We start from the raw sequence: 24,025 nt of genomic DNA, 5'->3' as shown, positions 1-24,025 counted from the left end.
CACGAAGCAGATCCTCTTGTCGGCGTTTGCTGTGCTTATGAGTGGATCGGTGACCGTAAATTCATAGGAACACAGCGGGGCAGCTTCGGCGACATTGATGCTGCGATAAGGGCACAACAACTAGATTCTATAGCATCGTTCCGTCCGTTCCACCGATTTAGGGTTCTGTTATCTGCAGCGAAACTGAAGAAAATATCAGGTTTATGTATCCTTATGAGATGAGATGTGTTGATTGACTTTAAGCCTTAATTTGAGTACTTCTGTGACTGTAAATGTTAGCTTTCGCTTTCATTAAATTTAGATTAGTGCAGGAGAGTTGCTGAGACATCCTGATGTCCACTGCACTGGCACTGATGAACTGACGGAAAGCCTGCTGAAACTAAAGGGTAAAAATAAAAGGACGCATTTCTGAATTTCCCATAGAACTAACGTGGAAGATTGTTCCAAGCCATACCCTTCACACACCTGACTGGAGAGGACATTGGTCTACACCGAAGGTGAAGATGTCACTGGAAGATCCATTTTTTGTTGTGAAAGAGTAAGTTGCCAGTTTGTCCCGTTGTGGAAACATTCATCTCGAGTTGCCTTGCGTTGTACTTTTTGTAGATAGATCTACTACCATACTACACTGTAGTACTATTGTAACCTTTCACTACAGGTCAATGGAAAGCTTTTCACCACTAAATGTAGCAGATCAATGATTAATTATGTATTAACGAGTCTCTATTTTGAGAACTGTACATGCCTTATAAGTTATATTTAGCAAGTGTAATGCGAACGAGACTTCAGACAATTTTGTAAGTGTTAAATTCACAATTAATAGTCTAGTCTAAATACTAGACAACAGTGGAGTAAAGCAGTAACTCTCTAGTAGCGAGAGAAATGTATTGGTGCATGTCACATTCAGGTCGTTATCAGAATTAATATTTTCTCATGTTTTTAAACTTGCAAATACCACTCAGCTCGCGAAATTGGCAAAAATAAGAACCTCGCAATGTACACAGGTTGTAGCATGTATTTGTTGACCAGGGGACATTGTGTGGCAAACTTGCTACGTGTAGGACGATTAAATTACCGGTAGATTCTACACCAAATGAGCTGTTCCTTTTTTATACAAAGCAGTCTCCAGAAAGCCATACATACACATAACATGTATGATTTGTAAATATTGTTTATGCTGCAGACTATTTTTTGTGGGTTTTTTGTTTTTTTTTTGTTTTTTTTTTATAAATCTACAGTTATCAGAGCGAGTCATTGTGGCTCCAAAGATTAGATTCTCAATTCTGCTGCAATTCTGCTGGCAGCAGTAGTTGTGCCCTAAGACAATTCACTTCAGAAAGACTTAATGTACCTTCCCCACCCCCAACCCCACTATTTTTGCCATACCACTCTACTCTACCCTAACCTCGCTAGTTCACATGCACAGATGCACGCACTTTGACAGTCCCACACACATAATTGAAGGCAAGTGGTGAGATATGGGAGGGGGGACATACAACTTGTACACATTGTAAGGAAGTCTTGCTGTCAATTCATCATTGTCATCCTCCTGAGCCTTCGCTGATGGGATTTTAAGCTATCAATCCCATTTTAGCTTCCATTAAAGACATGTAAGTATTTTAATAAAGGACGAGTTTACCCATATAGACTACATAGTACAATATAGTGGATTGAGTGAATGCAGCAATATTAATAGAACACAGCACTGAAAGTTTGAGGAAAACCGCTGAGAGTTTGAGGAAAGATCTGGCAATCTATTCAAAAGTTATGAATTTTTAAAGTTTCTATGCAGCCATTATTTGATGAGGAGACTATACAGTTTGTGATGGCACATCATATACAAGACAAAGAGAATTTAACAGATTTTAACACACTGATCAAGGAATGCGCGTAGCACCTGTGTGTGTCATCATCATCATCTCCAATATGCAGTTCCAGAGGCTGGAATTAACCTACAATGTATGAAATGCCATCCTTCCCACGAATTCATATGGCTGTGGAGTCGTTCACCTGCCACTGTTGTCGCATGCACCGACCACCATCATGTTTCAGAAGGCTGATCTACCAGCATTAAGGGTGATATCCCCGCCCCCAGCAGGGGGTCCTGAATGCTGTCATTCCAGAAGTCCCTTTTTTACTTCTACCTTCTCTGTCTCGTATTGTGCGAAGAAATAGCACCCTTCAAATTCACCCAGTCACACTCACTGTGGGCCAGTGACTTAAAGACGCCAACCAGAGAACCCCACCTCCTTCACCAACCATCCTGCCTCGCTAGATAAATCTTGTTCAGAGCCACTACAAAGAATACTCCTTTTGAGGTTCAAACTCTACCTGTAGGTCATTGACATTGCTTGATACTCATACAAATAACGCTGACATCCTTTGCATCTGATGGATTTCTGCCTCTTTCCATTTTAAAAGTAGGGTAGTTATTTCACGTGCTGTTTGTAAGTTTGTGTGCTGATATAAATGAAAGATCTGTTTTTGCTTCTCTCTCTTATCTCCATGATTTTCCAAGTTTCTCCTTCCCCCTCTCCTCCCTCAGTTCTTGTTCATCTTTCTCCTCCCACTGACTTCTGAACCCTGTTACCCGATTCTCATTCTATTCTTCCTTGCAGAGCTGTCCCGGTCTCCTATTCTCCTGTCTCCACTTACTGGAAGTGCAACTTCAACTTTCAGCTGCCCCTCAACTGTCACTATTTACCTTCCATACACTCTCAATGTCACTTTCCATCCTCAACTTTCCTCCTTCTGGGTTCATCATTTGCCAAGCAAGGGTCCCTACAGTTACAGAATGTACTTCATACACATGGTGTTATACACATGTAGCAAACCTCGCTTCCTAGTCTTTGCATTTAAGTGCATGAAGTGTATAGTATGATCATTTTTGTTGAGTATTATCAATAGACCCCTAACTCTAATATCAAGGGGGAAGTTTATTGTTGACACTGCTGGTTTATGACACAGTCATATTACACAAGAATATCATGGGAACCAACACAGTGTGGCACATATTTTTTTGTGTGTGCTCGGTAGAATATTCACTACATTTGTAGGTGATATGTGATATTTCTGGCATCAATATACATCTGTATATCATGCAAAACAAAGGGTTATAGCCCTTAGTTTTACTCAAGATCTTTAAGCTATTTCCAGATCTGTTAAAGATTGCATTGGACTTTGAATGAAGTGTTTACTCTTTGGTTCATGCCAAGAAGAGAGCTATTGTAGAAAGCCTCCACTGCTCCTTCAAACCAGCAAAGAAGAAATTGAGACATTCAGCTACACATCATATGTGGAACATTTTCCCTGAATGACAGAGACTCGACACTCTCGTAATCTTAGCCTTCTGTGATTCTGACAGGCAGGGACCCTCTTAGGCTTTCGTGTTGGTCTTCTTGAGGCAATTACAGTAATTCTACCTTTAAAATGATTTTAAAATGTGTACTACAGTACATCCCAAAGATAAAGACTAGTGTTCATCAATTGATATTTTATGCATTTTTTAATGTATTACCCAGCTTGATTAATCATCATGCCCTGTTATATAACTGATTAAGAAAAAATGAATGCAAGCTGCTACATTGTAGGCATCATGAAAGAAAAACACCTTGTGAAAGAAATGTTCATATCCTGCAAAATTTAGAAAGTGAAACCAAATTATGAGATTTCTTAAGTGAGTATACTCCATGGATAGATTGATATTTATTGTTGTTGTTGTTACCAGGTATCTGTGAGTTGATTGCAGGAATTTTTGTCACCTTTTTTTTTGACAAAGATCATGTTTGATAACTTAAAATCCTTGATAAATGTATTGTGAATAAGTTACAACTGTACGTATGTACAGTACGTCATTGATAATGCCCCCAAGGTGATTATGGCATTTCAGTGACATTTCATGCAAGCAAAAAAAGGGGGGAAATCGGATTGAGGAATATTGTGTTAGAAAAGTAAGGGTAATGTAGCCAAAATGATGCATTTGAAAAGTACATCAAACATCATATCAGCAGATCTATACATATTACAATATCATTTCAGAGTGATCTTAACTTCATAGTATCTCCTGTTAACGCTCAAAATTTTACTGATTTTGTTCCTGTTGTTTCTGTGTATTCTTTTCATGGTTTCCATGGAAATACACTGTATGAAGGTGCAATGAAAGGGGTGGTAGAGGGGTAGAAGATGGAATGACATGGGAAGAGAATAATTAATTATCTGTATGGCACAAATACACTGATGTACAAATTACAGAGACTCCAACTCTCCCGCTTTCGATGGGAGATCTCCCGCCGAAAGCCCACTTTTGCAAAATATCCCGTTCTCCCGCTTGAGATGTAATTTCTCCCGCCCTGGCTCTGTGTCTCCCGTTTGAAATGATTTCTTGCTTTTTGTCTTCGTATGTTGAAAAATAATCCTTAGATAGCACGAGAGAGCATCAAGAACCCTAACTATTAGAGCATCCAGGGCCCAAGCGGGCCCTGGACCCCGGCCGCAAGGAACTTTGCGCTCATGATATGCGCTTCGCGCACATCAAGTTGGAGTCTCCCGTTTGCTAGGGGTTTCAGGCGGGAGAATCTCCAGATCAGAAGGTGATTAGGGTTGGAGTCTCTGAAATTATGATTACTAAGTGGTACATGTATTCACTGTGCACTGTCAGTATGAAATGACACCACTAAAATCTGATTATTCTGAAAAACTTTAAAAAAAAAATCAGTCATGACTGTGAATGAAATACTGCATGCATTAAATCAGAGCTACCCGTTATTTGAAGCGAATATTTAAGTTTCAAAATTATTTGTGTCACTTTGACTTAACAGCGTACTGTTTATGTATGTTTGTGTTCTAATTGTCATAATATTGTAATCATGAATGTAACTTACTGAATTGTATACACTAAAACATTGTAACTTCTTCCTTACCCTGTATATCTGAAAAGTATTTTTGAGGAATTTCATACATTTCTTTTTTATCCATCTACTGTTTGTTGAAAAATATGCGTAGAAACACTGAAATTCCTGTGCTCTTGTGGGTATCAACACTACTTGTGAGTCACACCAGTATGTAATCCATCACACCATTTGAGGCATACTGTACAAAAACCCTCATGTTGTCCCTATGGTATTGCCAGCTAGGAACTGCTAGTGGTACAGTAAGTGCCAGATGGCCACTATTTATAGCAAGACATTATGCAGAGTAGGCAAGGCACTAGAGCCTCTGCTACGCTGTGTGGGGTATACCTTTATATCACTTCCATAGGTACACATGGAATGTGCTGCTATTCAAAAAATATTCTCAATTATGAAAAAGCAGTGTTAATGTGTGTGTGGGGGGGGGGGGTATAGGGGTGTGTGAGCATGTATGCCTTTTTGTTTTGATGCAGTACAATGCACTAGTGTTATGATAATTCAAAGTAGTCTAAAAATAATGTCAGAAGTACTGTATGGTACTTTCTGTACATTACACAGGTATGTTTGTGTTGGAAAGAGGCTTGAAGACAACATTTGGGTGTGGACAGGCTCATATGACGCAATGAAGAATTCAGAGAAGCAAGGGGAGCGGAGAAATCTGGATAACAACTTTTTCCATCTAGCGCCCCAACAATCTCTGATTACGGATAGAGACAGGAGAGGATAGAAGCGTTCAGGGACTGATTAGGTGTTCAAGCATGCATGTGGGGATGAAATTGGCCGAGGCTGAGTTTAAAGGGATGGTACAGTATTGGTGGAGATGAGAATTGGGCTTTAAACTTTTTGCGAGATACCAAAAAAAACACTTATGATATAGTACAGAGCATACCATTTTAAGAGGAATTAAAAGTTTATTTGATGAAAATCGGGTTTGGAATGACTGAAACATCCAAAAACAAAGTAAAACAAAGCGATCATAATAAAGTGTGGGTCCCACACTTTATTAGAATCACTCTTTTTTGGATATCTCAGCCATTTCAAAACCAATTTTCATCAAATAAATGTTGAATTCCTCATAGAATTACATGCTCTTTCATATTTCATTAGAGGTTTCTCATTATTTCACCAAAAAATGTTAGAAACCCAAAATTAGGTCTCAACCAAAACTGTATGATCCCTTTAAACTGCCCAGGAAAGAATGCATTTTAAAGGGGACCTCTAGGCTAATTGGAAGACTTTTGTTTTTATATCCGTTTTTGCTTTGAATAACACATATAATGAAATATTTTCAGCATGGCTATGATTTCTGTGAAGAGAAAACCAATGGACAATTGATGGTGTTTATGGAATTTATGGCGTATGATTATGGAGTTTGTTTTATGAATTTATGGACATATACAAAGTCTGTGCATGACTTTTGTCTGTCTGTGGATTTTTATAAGGATATACAAGCATCAACCAGTGCTAACTACAGTACTTTAAGTCCTCTGCATCAGTGCTGTTCGGGAGGCTTTCATTTCAGGACAGAAGTGAGGCAGGATGCAGAATTTAAGAGACTGTGCTTGTACAACCATTGGTAGGTCCATGGTACACTGTACAATCTACTGTACTGCCTCATCTCTTGGGGCTCTCGAACCAACAACTTAGGCAAAATGTGGTGGAAAAAAAATATTTAAACTTATTCCCTTCTTTTGTCCTGCCTCAGACTTTCATCTGTGCATGATATGCCTAACCATGAATCAAAGCAGGTCTACCATGTTTGCAAAGAAGGCACGCTGCGTAAATTGTTGAAGTTTGCTGATGACTGAGCAAATCTGACAGTTCTGACAAACAGACATCAAAAACATGGTGTGTGATGTGTACCTCCCACCTACCGCTAGAATCACACCCATATTGCATCCCCTGTTGACATTTGGAGTAAACACACACACACACACACACATACATGTGCTTGTACCCTGCAAGCATTTCTAGGAGTGCCTCAGGTTTGCCACCAGACATGGGCATTATCATGGCATACGTTCAAGTCAGTAGAACAAATGGGTGCCACGGTCAGGTCAGGTCAGGTCCAGTCGTTGATTACTTGCCTGCCTAGCTGCTGCCATGAACTGCACTATTATACAGACATGGACTGCCTTTCGGGACATTGTTGATATTATTGCCCCCGAGGGAACTCATCTTCATGCCATGACCCTGGGAGCTTGCTCCGAGGATTGAGAGTTAATTGAAAATTAGTCCAATGAGGTATAGCTCATGTTAAACCAGTTGTGCCTCCACCTTCACAACTGATTGCATGGTAGTACAGCTGTAGCTTCATTGTTAAAGCATAAATTACTTGCCTCCAGGGTTGCATGTTCATCAGCGGCACTCTTGATGCAAATTATGTCATCAGCTCACAACTCTCTCGTTAAGACGTGATCAAAAACAAATAGTAAGAAATACATATCAGTTAATTTTTTTTTTAAAGAAGAAATTTAAGGTAATTGTTCAAGTCCCTCAAAGAATTTAATGAGATAATTACATCATCGCTTCATCTCAATAGACTGGTTTACTGACATATATTCAAATTTTCTGCATGCCTTTCTTACAACGGTTCTTCTTGACAACCAGAAAGCTTGTCCGAGGTTTACCCTATGTAGCAATAACTACATTGTAGGTATAAAATATGCAAACTGGATTCCAAGTATTGAAAAGTGTTTTTGAAGTACAGCTTAATAGAATAGTTCATTACTATGTCAGGATGGAATGAACATCCATAAATTTTAATATGTGAGGAAACCAGTCTATTTACATGATTATGACCACATCACTAATGTTTCAGTTCATTTTTTGTTTTATTTGTTTGTTCGTCTTCTTGAAATGCCGTGCAGGGAGGTGGAGAAGGCGGTGACGACGTCGGAGGGTCTCTACCAACGCTGGTGCAAGCTGCTGGAGGACACCAGCAGCGTGAGCAAGGAGGAGTACGACTGGACCACCAACGAGGTACGGAACAGCCTCCGCAGCATCGAGTGGGATCTGGAGGACCTGGAAGAGACAATCAATATCCTTTCTCAGCGTCGTTAGCTCATCTGTTTCGTTTCTTTCCTTTTGTTTCCTGTCATTTCGTACACTGTGTTTGTGATTCTGCCACTAGTACCCATACAAATTCTGCTCTCGTGGAATGTAGTGTTGTGTTCCCAGAAGCGTTATTCATTGAGGGCTGATCAGCTTTCACGTAATTATTGTACAGGTGCAACTTGGGGTATTCATCCTTTGAGCATGTTGGACCATGTCCACTTTATTTTCCTTTTTTTTTTGATAGTGCAAAGGAATTCTAATAATTTTCTTTCTCTTTCCTTATTTCTTCAAAATCATGGAAAGCAGAATCATTTTTTTAGGAAGGAGTATGAATTGTAATATGATATGTAATTTCTGTACAATAAAGCAAGCAATATCAAGTAACTCTTTCATTTTTTTGTTGTTGACAGAATTCCATTTGTATGTGACTGATACGTCACAGAAGATGTGGTGGATAACAATACATTGTAGGTTACAAAAGTTTTCTATCTCTCTCTTTCTCTCAGTCTCTTCTCTCTTTTAGTTAAATTTCCTTATGTGTTCAATATTAGTATACATTGGAATGCTAGTCGAATATTAACAAGGTATCCCAATACGATGGTTCTTTAATGTGGATGACATTACTAAAATATAATGTGACATTAGAAAGTCTGTAGCACATTTCCTTGCATTTAATATTTTCACATATTCTTATGTACATGTAAATAGATAATGGTCTGTGTACTTTCAGTAACCTGTCACATCAGGGGGGCATTTCATGAAGCATTATGTCAGATTTTTTTTTTCTGACAAACTTGCTCTCAGCCAATCAGATGCAAGGATTTCAGTAGCTTATAACAGTTTGTCAGAAGAAAAAAAAATCAACAAAAATGCTTCATAAAATGCTTCATAAAATGCCCCCAGGGCCATCTCATTTTTCACACAGGAATGAAGGTTAACCTCTTCTCTGCCAGTGAGTCAAATGTGCACAAATTTCACACACACACACAAACCTGTGGCCAGGTAATGAATGTACATAGAATGCAGATGGTTAGCGAAAACTTGGTGTGGGGCTGCAGTATGGTGATGCCTTTAAGTCTTGTCATATAATTATGCTAGGTATAGTCATGATCAATCATATCATTTATATGTGAAGCCCAGTTGCTGGCGACTATGACCTTGCCAATTAGTCGTTCAACTGATCGTAAATTAAAAGTATAATCCCGTAAGCCATAGCCAGAAAATTTCACTGTGCAGCAATTTGTGTTTGCACAGTGGGTGAGTAACACATTCCAATACTGGTCCAGATAACAAGAATGCAGTTTGATACCGCCCTAGTTAATTAAAGTCCTCTTTTTTTATGATTCTATAATACAACATCTATATAAAGATAGACAGTAAATGATTCATTTTATATCATGATGAAATATTCCATGTCAGTGTATGGTGTTGGATGGGAAATGGAACGAGGAAAATAGAATTTTTGTGAGTAGGAAAATCAGGGGGCTACATGTAGTTATATTTCAGGTGATCCAAAAATGTCTAGATAGGAGGGTAAAATGATATAAAAATTAATTGCTTGGAATATGAGTACACCTAAGCAATTAAAGGACAAGTTCACCTTCATAAACATAAGGATTGAGAGAATGTAGCAATATTAGAAGAACACATCATTGAAAGTTTGAGGAAAATCGGACAATCCGTTCAAAAGTTATGAATTTTTGAAGTTTTTCTGCAGTAACCGCTGGATGAGAAGACTACTGCAGTGTATGAATAACTTAGATGTCACATGCGTACAACAATATAAGGAAAATATAAAGAGAATTTCACAAAATTTAATCTTTTGAAAAAAGTACACATTCCCTTGACTCGTTACCGATATATGTTATGGGTAATATTATTCCCCCTGCCCTTAGAAAGAGGCAAGTCAAGTGCTCTTGTATTATGTGAAAAAAGTGAAAATATGTTGAATTTTCTTTACATTTTCTTTATACTGTTGTACGCATATGACTCATAAGCTATAGTAGTCTCCTCATCCAGCGGTGCCAACACAAAAATGTTAAAAATTCATAACTTTTGCATCGAATGTCCAATTTTCCTCAAACTTTCACTGATGTGTTCTACCAATATTGCTGCATTCTCTCAATCCTTATGTTTATGAAGGTGAACTTGTCCTTTAAGGATAAAAGTATTTAGTCAGATACAGATTGTTGAGCATAGAACAATAAAAATATCCTACCAATGAGTTATTTGCAACCCTTGGATAGAAGGACAGCTGCAGGCATGAAGTGTAGACAGGAGAGAGATTAAGTTCATATGTTTGGCAGTATGGCTAAATCATAGTGCTTTTGTGGGGATAAATATTAATCTCAAATAAAGAACAACCACCTCAGTGTCCATACAATTAGTGTTCTATTTGGAGGTGAAGGATGTAGCATTTTGAAAGTCAGTGCCCATTCACAAATATCCTCTTTTTTGTGGGATTGTATGATTTGGATCCACATTGCATGTCTTGCAACAAACAGTATCTTTCTGGATATGTAGGACTCAGGAGACTATTATTGAAACTGAAACGGCTAATTTTCTTCTTTAGTTTTAAAAAAAAAATTTGATTGAATGAAGTAGAAAGCAGTTTGATTTATGCACAGACACAATTTCATCTTTGCCCACCATACATGGCAGGACTCTGTGTGTGTGTGTGTTTGCTCATTCACTGGTGAGTACGACCGTAACACAGATCTCAATTTTGGATGGTTTCACTAATCAGGACTGGTTTCAAATAAAATAGATTTAGCCTTGGAGAGAAATGATTGTGCCCGAAATTAAAAATGTGCGGAGTTGAAAACACGATATGAGTTTCTCCGGCTTTTCGATGTACTGCATATGAGAAGACGACAAAAGCCATAGTTGCCTGTCTATGCAAGAATGTGCATGGTTCTGCATAAGCTCTGTTTCACAGTTAATTGCTCTTCTGGTGGAATACAATGCGTAGCCCATCTTTTTAATAATGACCGTCGCATACGTCATGGAAGTGTTGCAAAAATTAAGGGTACCCATAAGATGTATTGTACGTATGTGGCTGACATCAGTGTTTGAGAATGTGTCATGTATTTCGTGAGCTGTGAAGCTGTGCACACAGTGTTTGAAGATAACATATTATTCTATCATATATCAACCCACATGACAGGAAACGAATGGGGGAAAAAATGAATTTGCACAGTAGCAGCTGTTGAATTGGGGCTCTGATAAACAGGAACTCTATTTAATGGCACAATATCATGGCAGCATTTCCAAGGCATGTTATTTCATTTTTTGTTTTATCACATAAAAAGGAACAGCAAAGGTTAGAATGAGATGCTCTCTGTTTTTTTCTTTTTAATCATATGCTGGTGAGAAGCGAAGCCTAAATACAATGTACATCTTCATAAAGGAAGATTTAATAGAAATGCAAGGAAAACAAAAAAGGTGTTTAACAGCAGTTTTGTGGGAATAGAAACAACAACATAGTTGTATGAAAGAGTACCAACACTCAAGAGGAGCTGAATATTGATTGCTTGGCCATCTAATGTGTAGTTAAGTTCACTGGCACGCTTATCCCAGCTTTGCCCCTTCATGAAATATGCTGTTATGCACATTTGATAGTGCATATCAATCCCTGATGCAAGTTTATTAAACATAATACGCTGTCAACACTGATGGTAAAGCTTGTCTTTAAAGTGCGTGCTATGAGGGTAATTTACACAGTCCAATCTCGTCAGTGACATTAAAGTGTGTTCAGGTTGATGCTGTGGATGTATAGGTCCATGTATTGAAATTTATGTGGAGTACTGATAACTCAATTTTTTAACCTCCATCCCATTTTATAATTCTTTCAGTCCCATTTGAGACATGTCGGTCTGTATAGCATGTCAATAAGATTTTTTAGCTCATTGGTGCTGGGGGGGGGGGATTAAATTGGAATGAAACCCAAAATGCATATGTGGATAAACACATCAGGAAAATCAGACAATCCGTTCAAAAGTTACGCCAGTATGAAGTGTCAAATTTTTGTTGCAGCCATCGCTGGATGAGAAGACTGCTACAGTTGGTAACGTAATGTCACAGAGTATTGTAGTGTTCTCATCCAGCAATGGCTGCACCAAAACTAGAAATTCATAATTTTTGAACAGATTATCGATATCCCTCAAACTTTGTTGATACAGTTATGTGTTATCTGGCTCAGTGAGTAGAGCGGCTGCCCTCACAATCGGGAGGTCGTGGGTTCAAACCCCGGCCGCGTCATACCAAAAGACGTTAAAAGATGGGAGTTGCTGCTACCTTGTTTCCGTTCAACAGTTGAAAAGGTTAGAGCAACGTCGATCTGGCGCTGCTCAGTGGCTGCCGGGCCCACGATCAATTGGGCAAAATGAATTTCCATTCTTGGACAATAAAATTTGGAGTTTGTTTGTAGTTTGTATGTTCTACTAATACTGCTGCTTTTGGTCAATTCACTCATAAAATTTCATTTTCTAGCTGCATAGTGTAATGTACCATGCAAATAGGAAATTTGTGATACTGTAAGAGTAGGAATGTGTGATGGTTATACAGTGCACTCTCTTGAAGAGACCATATGGATACTTTTGGGTGCTCTAGTCTGAAAGGAACGGAGGTAGCGATGCTTCACTGGGGGTCCTTTCTAAAACATTCGCTGTGGTTAAAAGGATTGTCTGTTTTGGAGCTTGGATGTGAGCTTCTTTCAGTGAAATATGGGTTATTTGAATAGTTAACTTGAACAATATTTTTTGGGTTTGTTTGTTGTTGTTATTGTGTTTTTTTTTTTTTGGGGGGGGGGGAAGGGGGAGGACCACTAGGCATTGATAGGTATTAGAGTGATAACTTTAAAACTTGCCCTCAATGACTGTTTTATAAAAGTTGAAACATGCAGCTGGAGCAACCGGGAAGGGAGGGGGGATGAAAAACTACAACAGTTGCTGTAAAGATTTATTTGTTGTTGTGTGGGGTTTGTTTTCTACTCATTAGGCTGGCAACTTAAATGTGAAGATGTGACATGCTGTAATGTAGCTTGCTAATATTAAAAAAAAAGAACTATAGATTTAATTGCAACTCTGAAGAAATGGATTATAAACATCAAAATACTTGGTCTATTTTCTTGAACCAATATATGCGTTGTACCAGAATATTTGGGTGCTTTCCCAGCTTTCCGCTTCAACAGAAACTAACGCATGGGCAGGGGAGAGGTAGGGAAGCAGCCTCCAGTAGTATAGGAATAATCAGAATTTGGGCAGATGGCGGAAGTAATTTGAGCAGGGAGCTAAGGCCATAGCATGAAGCAGTCCAGGGCCCCATTTCATAAAAGAGTTGGTATGATAGCAACTCTTGCTGGAATGGCAATTGTCATAGTAACAGCAATAATCCAGCTTCCTGATTGGCTGTTGCTTTTGGAAGTTGCCATTCCAGCAAGAGTTGACATCCTAACATCTTTTATGAAACGGGGCCCAGAACATCCTTGACAGAATGCAAGATGTTATTTTCTCTTTTATGCAGATGATTGACTTCCCAAGAAAAACATGTAATGCTTTGATTTGTTTACTTTTGGTTTGGCTGTTTCAATGTTGATAGCTAGGTTACCTCCAGGGGAACAAAATGCTATAACTGCTTTGGACATGATGTCATATCATGAAAGATGATGTGACTATGCTACAGACTTGGGTAGGAACAGGAAAATCCCCAATGTGAACGAAGAATGATATGAATATGCAGCAAAGAAGCATCCCAAATTGAATGTTCTGTCAATTGTTAAATGGATGGAGTTGACGTGAATAGTACAGGGGCTTACATGCATGTGGTGTATTATAAGTTTGTTTGTTTTGGTTTTTTTTGTGTTTCTTTGATTATTTGTTTGAATGATGAGTATTTGTTGGCTGTCGTCTATGTGTAAGCTAAAATTCATGCATTCTACATGCCCAATTGCAGTAGACTTATAATCAACATTAAAGGCAACCCAAACCCAAAGAGCAATGTGGATTGAGTGAAAACAGCATTATTAGTTTTACACATCAGTGAAGGTTTGAGGAAAATCGGACAATCTATGCAAGAAAATATAAAGAAAATTCCACAGAAATTCATTTTTCATGAAAATTACACATTCCATCAAGTTGATGCTGACATATGTTAAGGGTAGCAATTATTCCCCCTGCTTTTTGAAAGTGGTTAGTCAAGTGCTCTTTCATAATGCTAGAAAAGTGAATTTTTGTGGAATTTTATTGAGATTTTCTGTACATTGTTGTCCACTCATACGTCATAACCTCTAGTAGTCTCCTCATCCAGCAGTTCCAACACGAAAACTTTAACAATCTATAACTTTTCCATATATTGTCCGATTTTCCCCAAACTTTCACTGATGTGTTCTACTAATATTGCTGCTTTCACTCAATCCACATTGTTCTTTGGGTTTGGGGTTCCCTTTAAACTAGGTGTTTTTTATGAAAGGAACTGATCAATGTTCTCTATAGTCTGCAATCAGAACTGTGCTAGAGAGTGCAGTGATATCATATCATTGTAATCCTATGCATCCTTAACCCTCTGTTATCTCCACGCATTGTCGAAGCAAACCCACGCAAGTTCAAGATCGAGCCCCATGAGCTAGACGCGAGGAAACTCTTCGTGAAAAGGACCAAGGACAGGGTGCAAGAAATGAAAGATCACATGAGCAGTCCCGGGACCAGGTCCCGAGAGGACAAGAAAACCAGACAGGTATGTATTCAGCAGTGCTGAATTTTCGTATATCCCATGTATACAGGAAGTTGCCTTATCCACAACCCATAGCTATACCAGGGCTGGATATTTGCGGTGGCCCAGGACCACTACAGTGTATACAATGCAGGAGTTTGCGTTGTATTCAACTTTCTGGATTCTTCTTTCAAGTTATGCAGATAATTTCAGCTCATTGTTTATATACCTCTTGTGAATCTTTAATTGGAAATCTTTGTTTGGCCCAGCTTGCATGCTTTAGTTGTTGCCAAGGACGTGGGAAGAAAAACTTTATGGTTGTAAAGGAAAATTTTGGGTTTTTAGGTTATTTGTAGAGTTTGAAAACATTACAAAATCCCCATATTGATCAAGTGGGATAGCAATACACTTTATTGACATTGTACTCTATTTTAGTAATCCTTCATGAAAAAGCCTGGATAAATTTTCATCAGGTGACAAGGTAAACTTAGTGAGTGGAACTTTTTTTTATTTAAATTGCAATATATTGATTATATTTCCATATATTGCGATTACTGTAAATGTGGAAATTTTCGCAGCGTTGAAATTTTTGCGCATTTTGCACAACCACAAACTAGCGCAAAAATAGAAGCACAAGAATGTTTTTGCCTGCCATATGTTCCAGTGGTTGATTCTTGATTCTGTGGAACTAAAAACACACGAAATTCTTCTTTCCCGGCTGAGCACGAAAATATCCACTTTTACAGTACCTTCCTCTCTCTTTCTGTCTTTCTATCTCTCTATCTCTGTCTCTCTGTCTGTCTTTCTATTGTTCTGTCTCTTGGTCTCTTTATCTCTCTATCTTTATATCTCTATATTCTCTCTCTCTCTCTCTCTTTGATTGCAGAGCCTTCTATCAAATGGACCAGGTCGGCCGAAGCACAAATACAGCAGGCTGGAGCAGGAGGCTGAGGATGACAACCAGAGATTTATCAATGACAACTCCCAGCAGCAACAGGTTGGTTTCTCTTCCAGTTACCTCTTCTGGGCAAAGAAGAAAATAAAAACTTCACTCTATGTTAAAATTGACTGAAGTCAATCTGAGTAGAACAATAGGACACATACACACACAAAAATAAAGTTACCATAGATGAGGAATATCAATTTTGAATATCAGCAAGAAATTAAAAATATGCCATAATTTTGTAAACTGCATCTTGTCCACGTACTTCACTACTGTTACCTTTGACTTGTCAATTCTCAGTGAAGCTGAAATACATCTGACATTAAACTTGCTTGCTGTCGCATTAGGAAAAAAAAGAGAACGCTGAAAAGGTTTTACTTTTAGAGTAACAGTGAACTAAAACATTGAGTCAAAATTGCAATGTTATGAAATGTTAATGTTTTATGTAATTTAATGAGACATATTGCTTTTGGGAGTGCAATCACATTTACATATAGAATGTCTCTGAAGTCTCATTGGCATGACACACAAATCTTTTGTCAAAAAAGTATTAAAGAAATAAAGAGAGAAAGAGAGCCATATACATCAAGCATTCTAGACTTATAGTGATGTTTACAAAAGCTTTATAGATTCTTAGAAAGTGCTCCCAAATTATGTAGTGTACAGAAGTTTCCATGCTTCTTGCATGATGTTTGTCACCATATTATGGTGAGCAGGCAGCAAACATTCTCTTCATGTTTTGATCCAGGAATTTAGATAGCATACAATATGTATGTTCATGTAGTTTTGCTTCTTGTAATTCAGGATAAGGCAACTTTAATTGGATCCAGTGATCATTGCAGTTTTTGTTTCTATTTTACCTGCTGAATAGAGCATACTTTTTAGATCACAAGAACTTTTATCATTTTAGAATAGATCTGATTCATAAAACAAAATGTTATACCTTCTATTGCCATGGATGATGACCTACCCCCCCCCCAAAAAAAAAAAAAAAAAATCTTTAGTAAGTAAGAACAAAACTAGCTGTGTGCGAATTTCAGTGTAAATAGACAGATGTCATGTGTGGCCAGACAGAGAAGAGTAAATGATTCTGAGATTGTTTTATGACAGCTGTTTTTAAAGACATGATCTCTCATCTTGATCAGAAATTGTTATCCCATGACTAAAAGGCGCAATGATGACAATGGCGTAGATGCAAATCAAGGGTGATCGTAATCTTCTATACTGTGAATGACAAGCTGCGTTTTTGTAGATGCATGGATATTGATGTTTTTCCGATCAGCTTGATTGAAGCACAAGCCTCTACCGGCGATCATTTTGTTTTCAATGTTGACAAATTTTGTGTGGGCAGGAAGCCAGAGAGTGCAACATCCTGTGTATTGTTCTTTGCACATGGTTTTTCAAACTATTGTGCTCTTGCAATTCTCAGTGGTTACTCAGTCTTACATTTGTTCAGATTCATGCTCTTTCTCCTATTGCAGCGGACTCACAAAGGTGCTACGATTGAAACCATGGTTGAAATCATGGACAAAGACCATAGGCTTTTATGGGGTGCCAAGTGTCGCAGGACCTATTTCGTTATGAAATCAGTCATTTCATTGACGAAATGACCATTTCGTTAACAAAATGATAATTTCGTTGACGTAATGTTAACATTTCGTCGACGAAATGACTGATTTCGTAACAAAATAGGCCATGTGACACTTGGCGCCCCATACAAAACCACAGTCTTTGTTTTCAATTGTCAATGGTTTCAATTGTACCACCTTTGTGAATTCGGACCATTGAGTTGTGTGTACATAATTTATTGTTGCAGTGGTGGTGATGGTGCATTAGAATAGATCTCTAGAATCTCAGCTGTTATTATTGTTACAGAAAACTTAGTGTAGTCCGTATGTGATGGTATTTTTCACTTGAAATACCTGTCAGGGAAAAAAAGAATGAAGTGTGAGAATACATGTCAGGATCATTTTCTTTTGTCTGTATTTATTTATTTACTCATTACTTTAATACTGACCGGAGATTAACACATAGTGCATTATTTATGACAAAATCTAGACCGCCACCTCTTCTCTGTGTGTGTCATAATTTTTACAACGTGTCTGGCGACCTTTCATATTGTGATCAATGTAGCATGACATGCCGTTGAGTATCAGTCTCAAAGTCGGGGTAGTCTAGTACCAGTCACTATAGTGTGCATGCTTCGGGAGATATATGGCAATACCAGATGATTAACTTCAATATTGATTTTTTTTTTTCACCCTACACTTACATAGACCTTTGATGTCATAGCTTAAGGCCCTTCTTATTCGTCAAGGATAGCAATCTTGATGTAATGATGTCATTGCTATTCAGTGTGAGAACACTAGTGTCTTAGGATGTTCATCCTTGCCCTTTAAAAAAAAGAAGAAAAAAAATGTGTTTGCAAATGAACCTGATTCCTATGATTCTGACAATGACTTTAATTGAAATACTTTTTATCATAGATGTTGATTTAACTCTGATGTTTTGATGATTTTATGGTTTTAAGAACTTTGGAGTGACATTGAATATGATTTGAAGTAAAATATACTATACGCGTAAAGCAAGAAATATTCGCGGCATGAAATTTTTGCAAATTGCCATTGGCATCCAATGCATAATAGTTGGACAAGAACTTTCATGTCCATTTAATTTCATGAATTTGGCTCTCGCAAAATTCACGAATTGTAATGCACGCAAAAATTTCTAGTTTACAGTAGTGAAATTGGGCAAATATGATAGAGTGATTCTGTTTTCTAGATTTCTCTATACTGATTCTACATAAAATTGTACAAGTGGAAAAAGGATAACAACATACCATTAGGTTAAGAGGCTCTGGTATACAGATCACAAGTTGCCAGAGACTAGCTCAGCATGTATTGTTAGAATGGTGGAACCCAACTATTTAATCGCTGCTCGTTTTAACATACGTTGACTTCACTGCAGATCATAATGGAAGCCCAGGACGACCAGATAGACAGAGTGGCAGACAGCGTGGGAATTCTCAAGAACATGAGCCACACGATAGGAAAAGAGCTGGACGAACAGGCAGTGTAAGTACGCCAGGGTTGCGGCAGAGTCGATGCAAAGCTCACTCCCTTTCAGACGTTCTCAGATTCCAAAAACTCTCCTTTAACAGACGACACTTGATTTGTAATCGAGACAAACCTCTCAAGCTTTATATGAAACTTCCTGTCAGGTTTTAGTTTTTTGATTTTGTTTTGCAGGGAAGTGAGAAGATATGTTTTTGTTCATATTTCCGTTTAGGTTGTCGGCGTATGCGTGATAGCAATGTGACGTTAGGGGATTTCTGGCATGCGGCTATGATGTCGCAAGATGACCGTGAATTGAATGTTACTATGTAATTCCCAAGACGTCTCGTCATTGTAATGCTACCAGGAGTAGATTCAATTTAGGGACTTCTCATTAAAGATCTAGCAGCGTATGTGTTGAATTCCACCCCTTTTTTCTTTTTTCTTTTTTTCATAGAGCCCCAGCATTTTACTACAGAAATTCTCGGGTGTAGAATACATGATGAAATTGGTTAAGAAGAACTTTTATCATTTTTTTTTATTATTTCATCAAGAAAGGAAAGCAATATACTGTATGGATTACAATGCTCCATGAAGGAAATATTCCATATAACCAGGGAGGTGCACTTCCCTGGATATAACAGTATCCAGTGTATTTAGTCTCACAATTCTCTCTGTTGTCCTTGAATGTTGACAAAGCTCTTATTGTGTTGACTGCAGAATATTGGAAACACAGCAGTATTTCTAGTAACTGTTTATGCAATCATGCAATTGTCTATAAGTACTTTAAAATGCCCAGGCAGGAAATTATGCTCCGGGTCATTAAACTTTTTGTAGCATGGTGATGCTTTTATTACAGAGCAGTTTATTTTCAGACCTGCGCAAATCAAATAACAGCTGATGGGTCAGAGTTGAAGGTTCAAGGGATCAGAGGTTATTAAAAGTCTAGTGTTTTCACTTACAAAATGGGCTTAAAAGAGATGTGTATTTAAAATCAAATATTCATTAAATGCGTATCAAAGGGCAAATACACTCACTTCATGATAAGCCAATTATGAGACCAAGCAGTATAAGTGAATACAAAGGAAGTATTGAGGAATTATATCGTTGTTTGAAGAAAGGTGTGAAATGTAATACGGTCAAACCTGCCTTAGCGGCCACCTGTCTATAGCGACCACCTGTCTATAGCGGCCACTGAACAATCCCCCCAAGAGAAAAGCCCTGTTAAAGACCCTGTGTTTAGCGGCCACTTGTCTAACGCAGTCAGCGGCCACAAATTTTGCTTCCCACAGTAGATTTTAACCTGTCTAAAGCAGCCAAAAACCCAATGGAGTCATAGCCGAGCCGATAATTCAGCATGTTTTTCTGCTTTGTAGCCGTGCGGGCAATGTTCAGTGATCGCCACCGCTGCATTCATCCCTCATTCAGTCATAATAACGCACTAGTGTTAAGCTTTCTTCAAGATAGTACACATACTACTGTGCAATAATCATTTCATATACAATGGCATGGTTTAATGCATGAAACACACGTGTGCATACGTACACACAGACATGTACATGTAAGGATACAACGATGATACGTGTTGGTATGTAAACAATGCACACAAAGTTGGATTACCTGTCTATAGTGGCCACCTGTCTATAGCGGCCACTTTTTCCGTCTCCCTTGGGTGGCCGCTATAGACAGGTTTAATAGTCAAATTGGGCTGATTGAAAGCTTCTGGTTTAATGTAATGTAAATCATGAAAGGTTTCTGTGCTTTGCTGAATGTCTCTTTTGTATACAGACAAACAAATCTGTTGCATCTGTTGTTGATTTTTTTTTTGTTTTTTTTTTTGCTGTGTTTGTTGCATTTGGATTTGTTAGGTTTTATTTGTTTGTTGTTGTTTTTAGGGGGGCAAAACAGGACCAAACATTATATTGTGTGGCGCTTTGTTATTGCTAAGTCAGACTCTTCTAAAAGAGTCTGAGTTTCATTAAAAGAGAATTGAACCCAGCTATACATGTATGTGGATTGAGTGAATGCAGCAATATTAGGAGAATATATCTACATGTACATCAGTAAAGTGAGAGGAAAATCAGACAATTTGAGTTTTTGAAGTTTCTGTGCTGCCATTGCTGAACAAGAAGACTGCAACGTTTGGTGACGTTAACATGGACAACTATACAAAAAAAAAGTGCCAAAACTTATGTATGACATGAAATGTATAACTTTTATGATTCTCAAACTTCACTGATGAGTTCTACTAATATTGCTGCATTCACTCAATCCATGTATACATTTGGGTTTCATTCCCCTTTAAAAGGATGGTATAGTGTTGGTTGAGATGAGGCTTCAAGTTTCCAACTTTTTTGTGTGAGATAATGAGAAACCCCTTAAGAAATATGACAGGACATATAATTCTACGGGGAATTCAAAGTTTATTTGATGAAAATCAGTTTTGAAATGGCTGAGATATCCAAAACAAAGCAATCGTTATAAATGATGGGACCCACCTTTTGTTAGGATCCCTTTGTTTTACTCTGTTTTTGGATATCTCAGCCATTTCAAAAGCAATTTTCATCAAATAAACTTTGAATTCCTCTTAAAATGGTATAGTCTTTGACATTTCATGTATGGTTTCCAAGTATCTCGCAAAAAAAAAAAAAAAAAGATTAAAAGCTGAATCCTCACCTCGACCAATACTACATGTATATCATCCCTTTAAGTATGCAGCAATAAGAAGGCTAACCAATGTCTCTCCACTCCCACTCTTTACAGAATGCTGGATGACTTTTCAACTGAGATGGAAAATACGGAGTCGCGGCTAGACTCGGTGATGAAGAAGATGGCCAAAGTCACAAGAATGTCCAACGGTAAGAAGTACTCCATGCTGATCTAATCTATGTAGTCCCAAAAAATCACTTTTGTGTGGTTTGATGTACCATTTTATCAATCCCTCCTATTCAGCAGTTACTTGATATTGGACCATTTTATCATATATAATCCCTACTATTCAGTAGTCACTTATTCATATCTGCTTCATAAGCTAGACTTATGAAAGAAAAAGCAAAGTTTAATTTTAACCCTTTGTAAGTCAGTTATGAATTTTTTTAGGGTTCCAGAATTTCCAAAAGCCTCTTAGTGCGCTAAAGATATAATCGATTCTTATTTTGGCGACACATTTTCAAAAATTAGGGTTCCTGTTTTTCTCTTAAATGGGAAATTGTTGTAACTTTCCTTCAATATTTTTCGCAGTTATGATTTACAGCATAGCTTATTCAACCTAATATTTTTCCATCACAAGATATACAGTAAAGTTCAGAGTTGCCAAATTGATGATGACCAGGAGGTAATTTCTGCAGCACTATTCCCCCAGACTTGAAGAGTTAACAGCAAAGTTTAGATAATAGGGATCAGATCAGGACTCATGTGATGTATAATGTAACAATTGCTGTTTGAATGTATGATGTTAAGGAGAGGGAATGAATTTATATGCAAAATTATTACATGCATTTCCATATTAAAGAAAAATGCAATTATTCAAACATTACCGAAAGCTTGAAAGTATCAAATCATTATGTTATTTGGTTGGCCAGTCAAAATCAGCCATTAGTTTCAAATGAAAACTCCCCCAAAGAACATGGTAAAATGCTTGTAATATAGCTCTTTCTACAGCAATGACATGATTTCATGTTTGTACTGTGGATGTCAGGAGAGAAATTTTATTCTACTCTAGATTTTCAAATTCTGAAATTTTCAAATTAGGTATATAAATCTGTACTCATAATATAAATCTGTAATGTCAGGTGTGATGAAATAACAAGGGATTTGGTGTGAAATTACGTTTACACCGTCGCACTATAACATTCCAGGTGAAATATAAAGAGAGTGACTTTAGACGAACGGTTTTAACATTTTTCATCCTCTCCATCAGACAAGCGTCAGTGGATGGCCATCGCCGTGCTACTGGTTGTCATGGTGATTGTCATCATCCTCTTCTTCATCCCGATATGACGCCCATCTGGTGTGCACCATCTCCAGCATTTTATCGAACTCCGTCTCTCCGATCATTTGGACAACCGCGCATTTGTACGCTCTGAACAATGAGTCATCGTGGACCAGACAGCTGCTTCCTAGCCGCGTGCATATCCAACGGTTTGCAAAAAGAAATGACGACTTCAACAACATCCGGGATAGTCAACTCTCAGTTGTCAGCCGCATGTCAAATAAGAACATTGTATGCAACTTGGATTTTCATTGTGCAACTTTCCAATCTTCATTTGGAAAAGAAAAAAAGACAAGAAAATTGTGACCATGCATATACGACTCAACAGTGATGGCAAATTTACAGCGTTGCAAGACAATCACCGTTTGCGTTCTGTTGTGAGCTGCTCGTTGTGGATGTTGATGTTTGATATTCTCGTCATGTGTCAAGAAGTTGGCGTTACTGTCCCTCCATTGTTGAACATGTGTAGAACCGTGAAAGTGAGTCGACCTCAACAACTCACGCAGATGGTTAAAAAGGCTGCTAGGTAGTTTGCATATATGTCAACAGAGCTGTATGTATCCCTGACTTTTGTCATAGGCGACGTACTCGTGTAGCTTGAAAATGTGCAGTTTTAAACATCATGCGACAAAAAGTACTAGTTGATTTTTTTTTTTTAAACATGTATACATGCTCTCTGTTATAACTAGTATTTTGCATGCTAATACTGAAATGCAAGCTTGATGTGATGAAGTGGGTGATGTTAGCAGGGTTTTAAAGGCCCTAAGGGAAAGAGATTCCATATGGCTCGCTCTTGTGTCCTGCGAGTGTAAATGGTCGACACAGACAGAGGATTGGTTGGTGAAGTGTGACAAATGCAGACAGACATGGCCAGTATGAGAATCATGTCTCTTGCAAGAGATAGTTACCCTTGAGGAAAAGACACAAAGTAAACCTCCAAGAGTTTGATTTGATTTTCTGCTTTTTCAAAGAGAGTTATCGGCTGACGAATCCTGACCCTATTCCAGTAGAGATGAATCTAAACGGGCATAAAACCAGTGGAAGAGTGCGGGAATAGAGAGGGGCAAATGTAGAATGTAGAAAGGTGGGAATGTATAGAAAGGTGTTCATTTGATTGATATGTTTACACACTATGATATCTTCTCAAATACCGAGGTGTAAGTGGCAGGGGCGGATCCAGGAATTCCGTAAAGAGGGGGCGCGTTTACAAAATTAAAGGGGTGGCGCACGCACCCCTCCCCTATTTTTTTCTTTTTATTTCTTTTGTTTCAACAAAAAATAAAGGGGGGCGTGCACCGGTTGCGGTCCTCCCTGGATCCGCCCCTGAGTGGTACAATCATTCAGCATGTCATTTCAAGTTAGTGAT

At 38.1% G+C, this 24,025-nt stretch overlaps 1 protein-coding gene across 1 annotated transcript; it reads left to right on the top strand.

The window, feature by feature from the left end:
• Positions 1-431: 431 nt before the first annotated feature.
• Positions 432-22,877, top strand: LOC139726619 (syntaxin-6-like). The gene is made up of 7 exons (XM_071637608.1): positions 432-538; positions 7,778-7,947; positions 14,539-14,696; positions 15,559-15,669; positions 18,583-18,689; positions 21,432-21,526; positions 22,588-22,877. Exons 1-7 carry the CDS (start codon positions 504-506, stop codon positions 22,665-22,667), a joined length of 756 nt encoding a protein of 251 aa, XP_071493709.1. The 5' UTR covers positions 432-503; the 3' UTR covers positions 22,668-22,877.
• Positions 22,878-24,025: the final 1,148 nt, after the last annotated feature.

Source organism: Diadema antillarum, unplaced genomic scaffold (genome assembly GCF_040938485.1).
Source record: "Diadema antillarum isolate AM-2024a unplaced genomic scaffold, OU_Dant_1.0 seq00000094_RagTag, whole genome shotgun sequence".
NCBI lineage: Eukaryota > Metazoa > Echinodermata > Echinoidea > Diadematoida > Diadematidae > Diadema > Diadema antillarum.
Note: the sequence above shows the minus strand (reverse complement) of the source record. Positions and strands in the feature narration are given on the sequence as shown.

Bases quoted from the DNA above. Each gene is read 5' to 3' on its own strand.
- LOC139726619 (XM_071637608.1), top strand. From the start codon at position 504: ATGTCACTGGAAGATCCATTTTTTGTTGTGAAAGA. The intron at 15,670-18,582 runs GTTGGTTTCTCT...ACTTCACTGCAG, and splicing joins ACAACTCCCAGCAGCAACAG to ATCATAATGGAAGCCCAGGA. The intron at 18,690-21,431 runs GTAAGTACGCCA...CACTCTTTACAG, and splicing joins GAGCTGGACGAACAGGCAGT to AATGCTGGATGACTTTTCAA.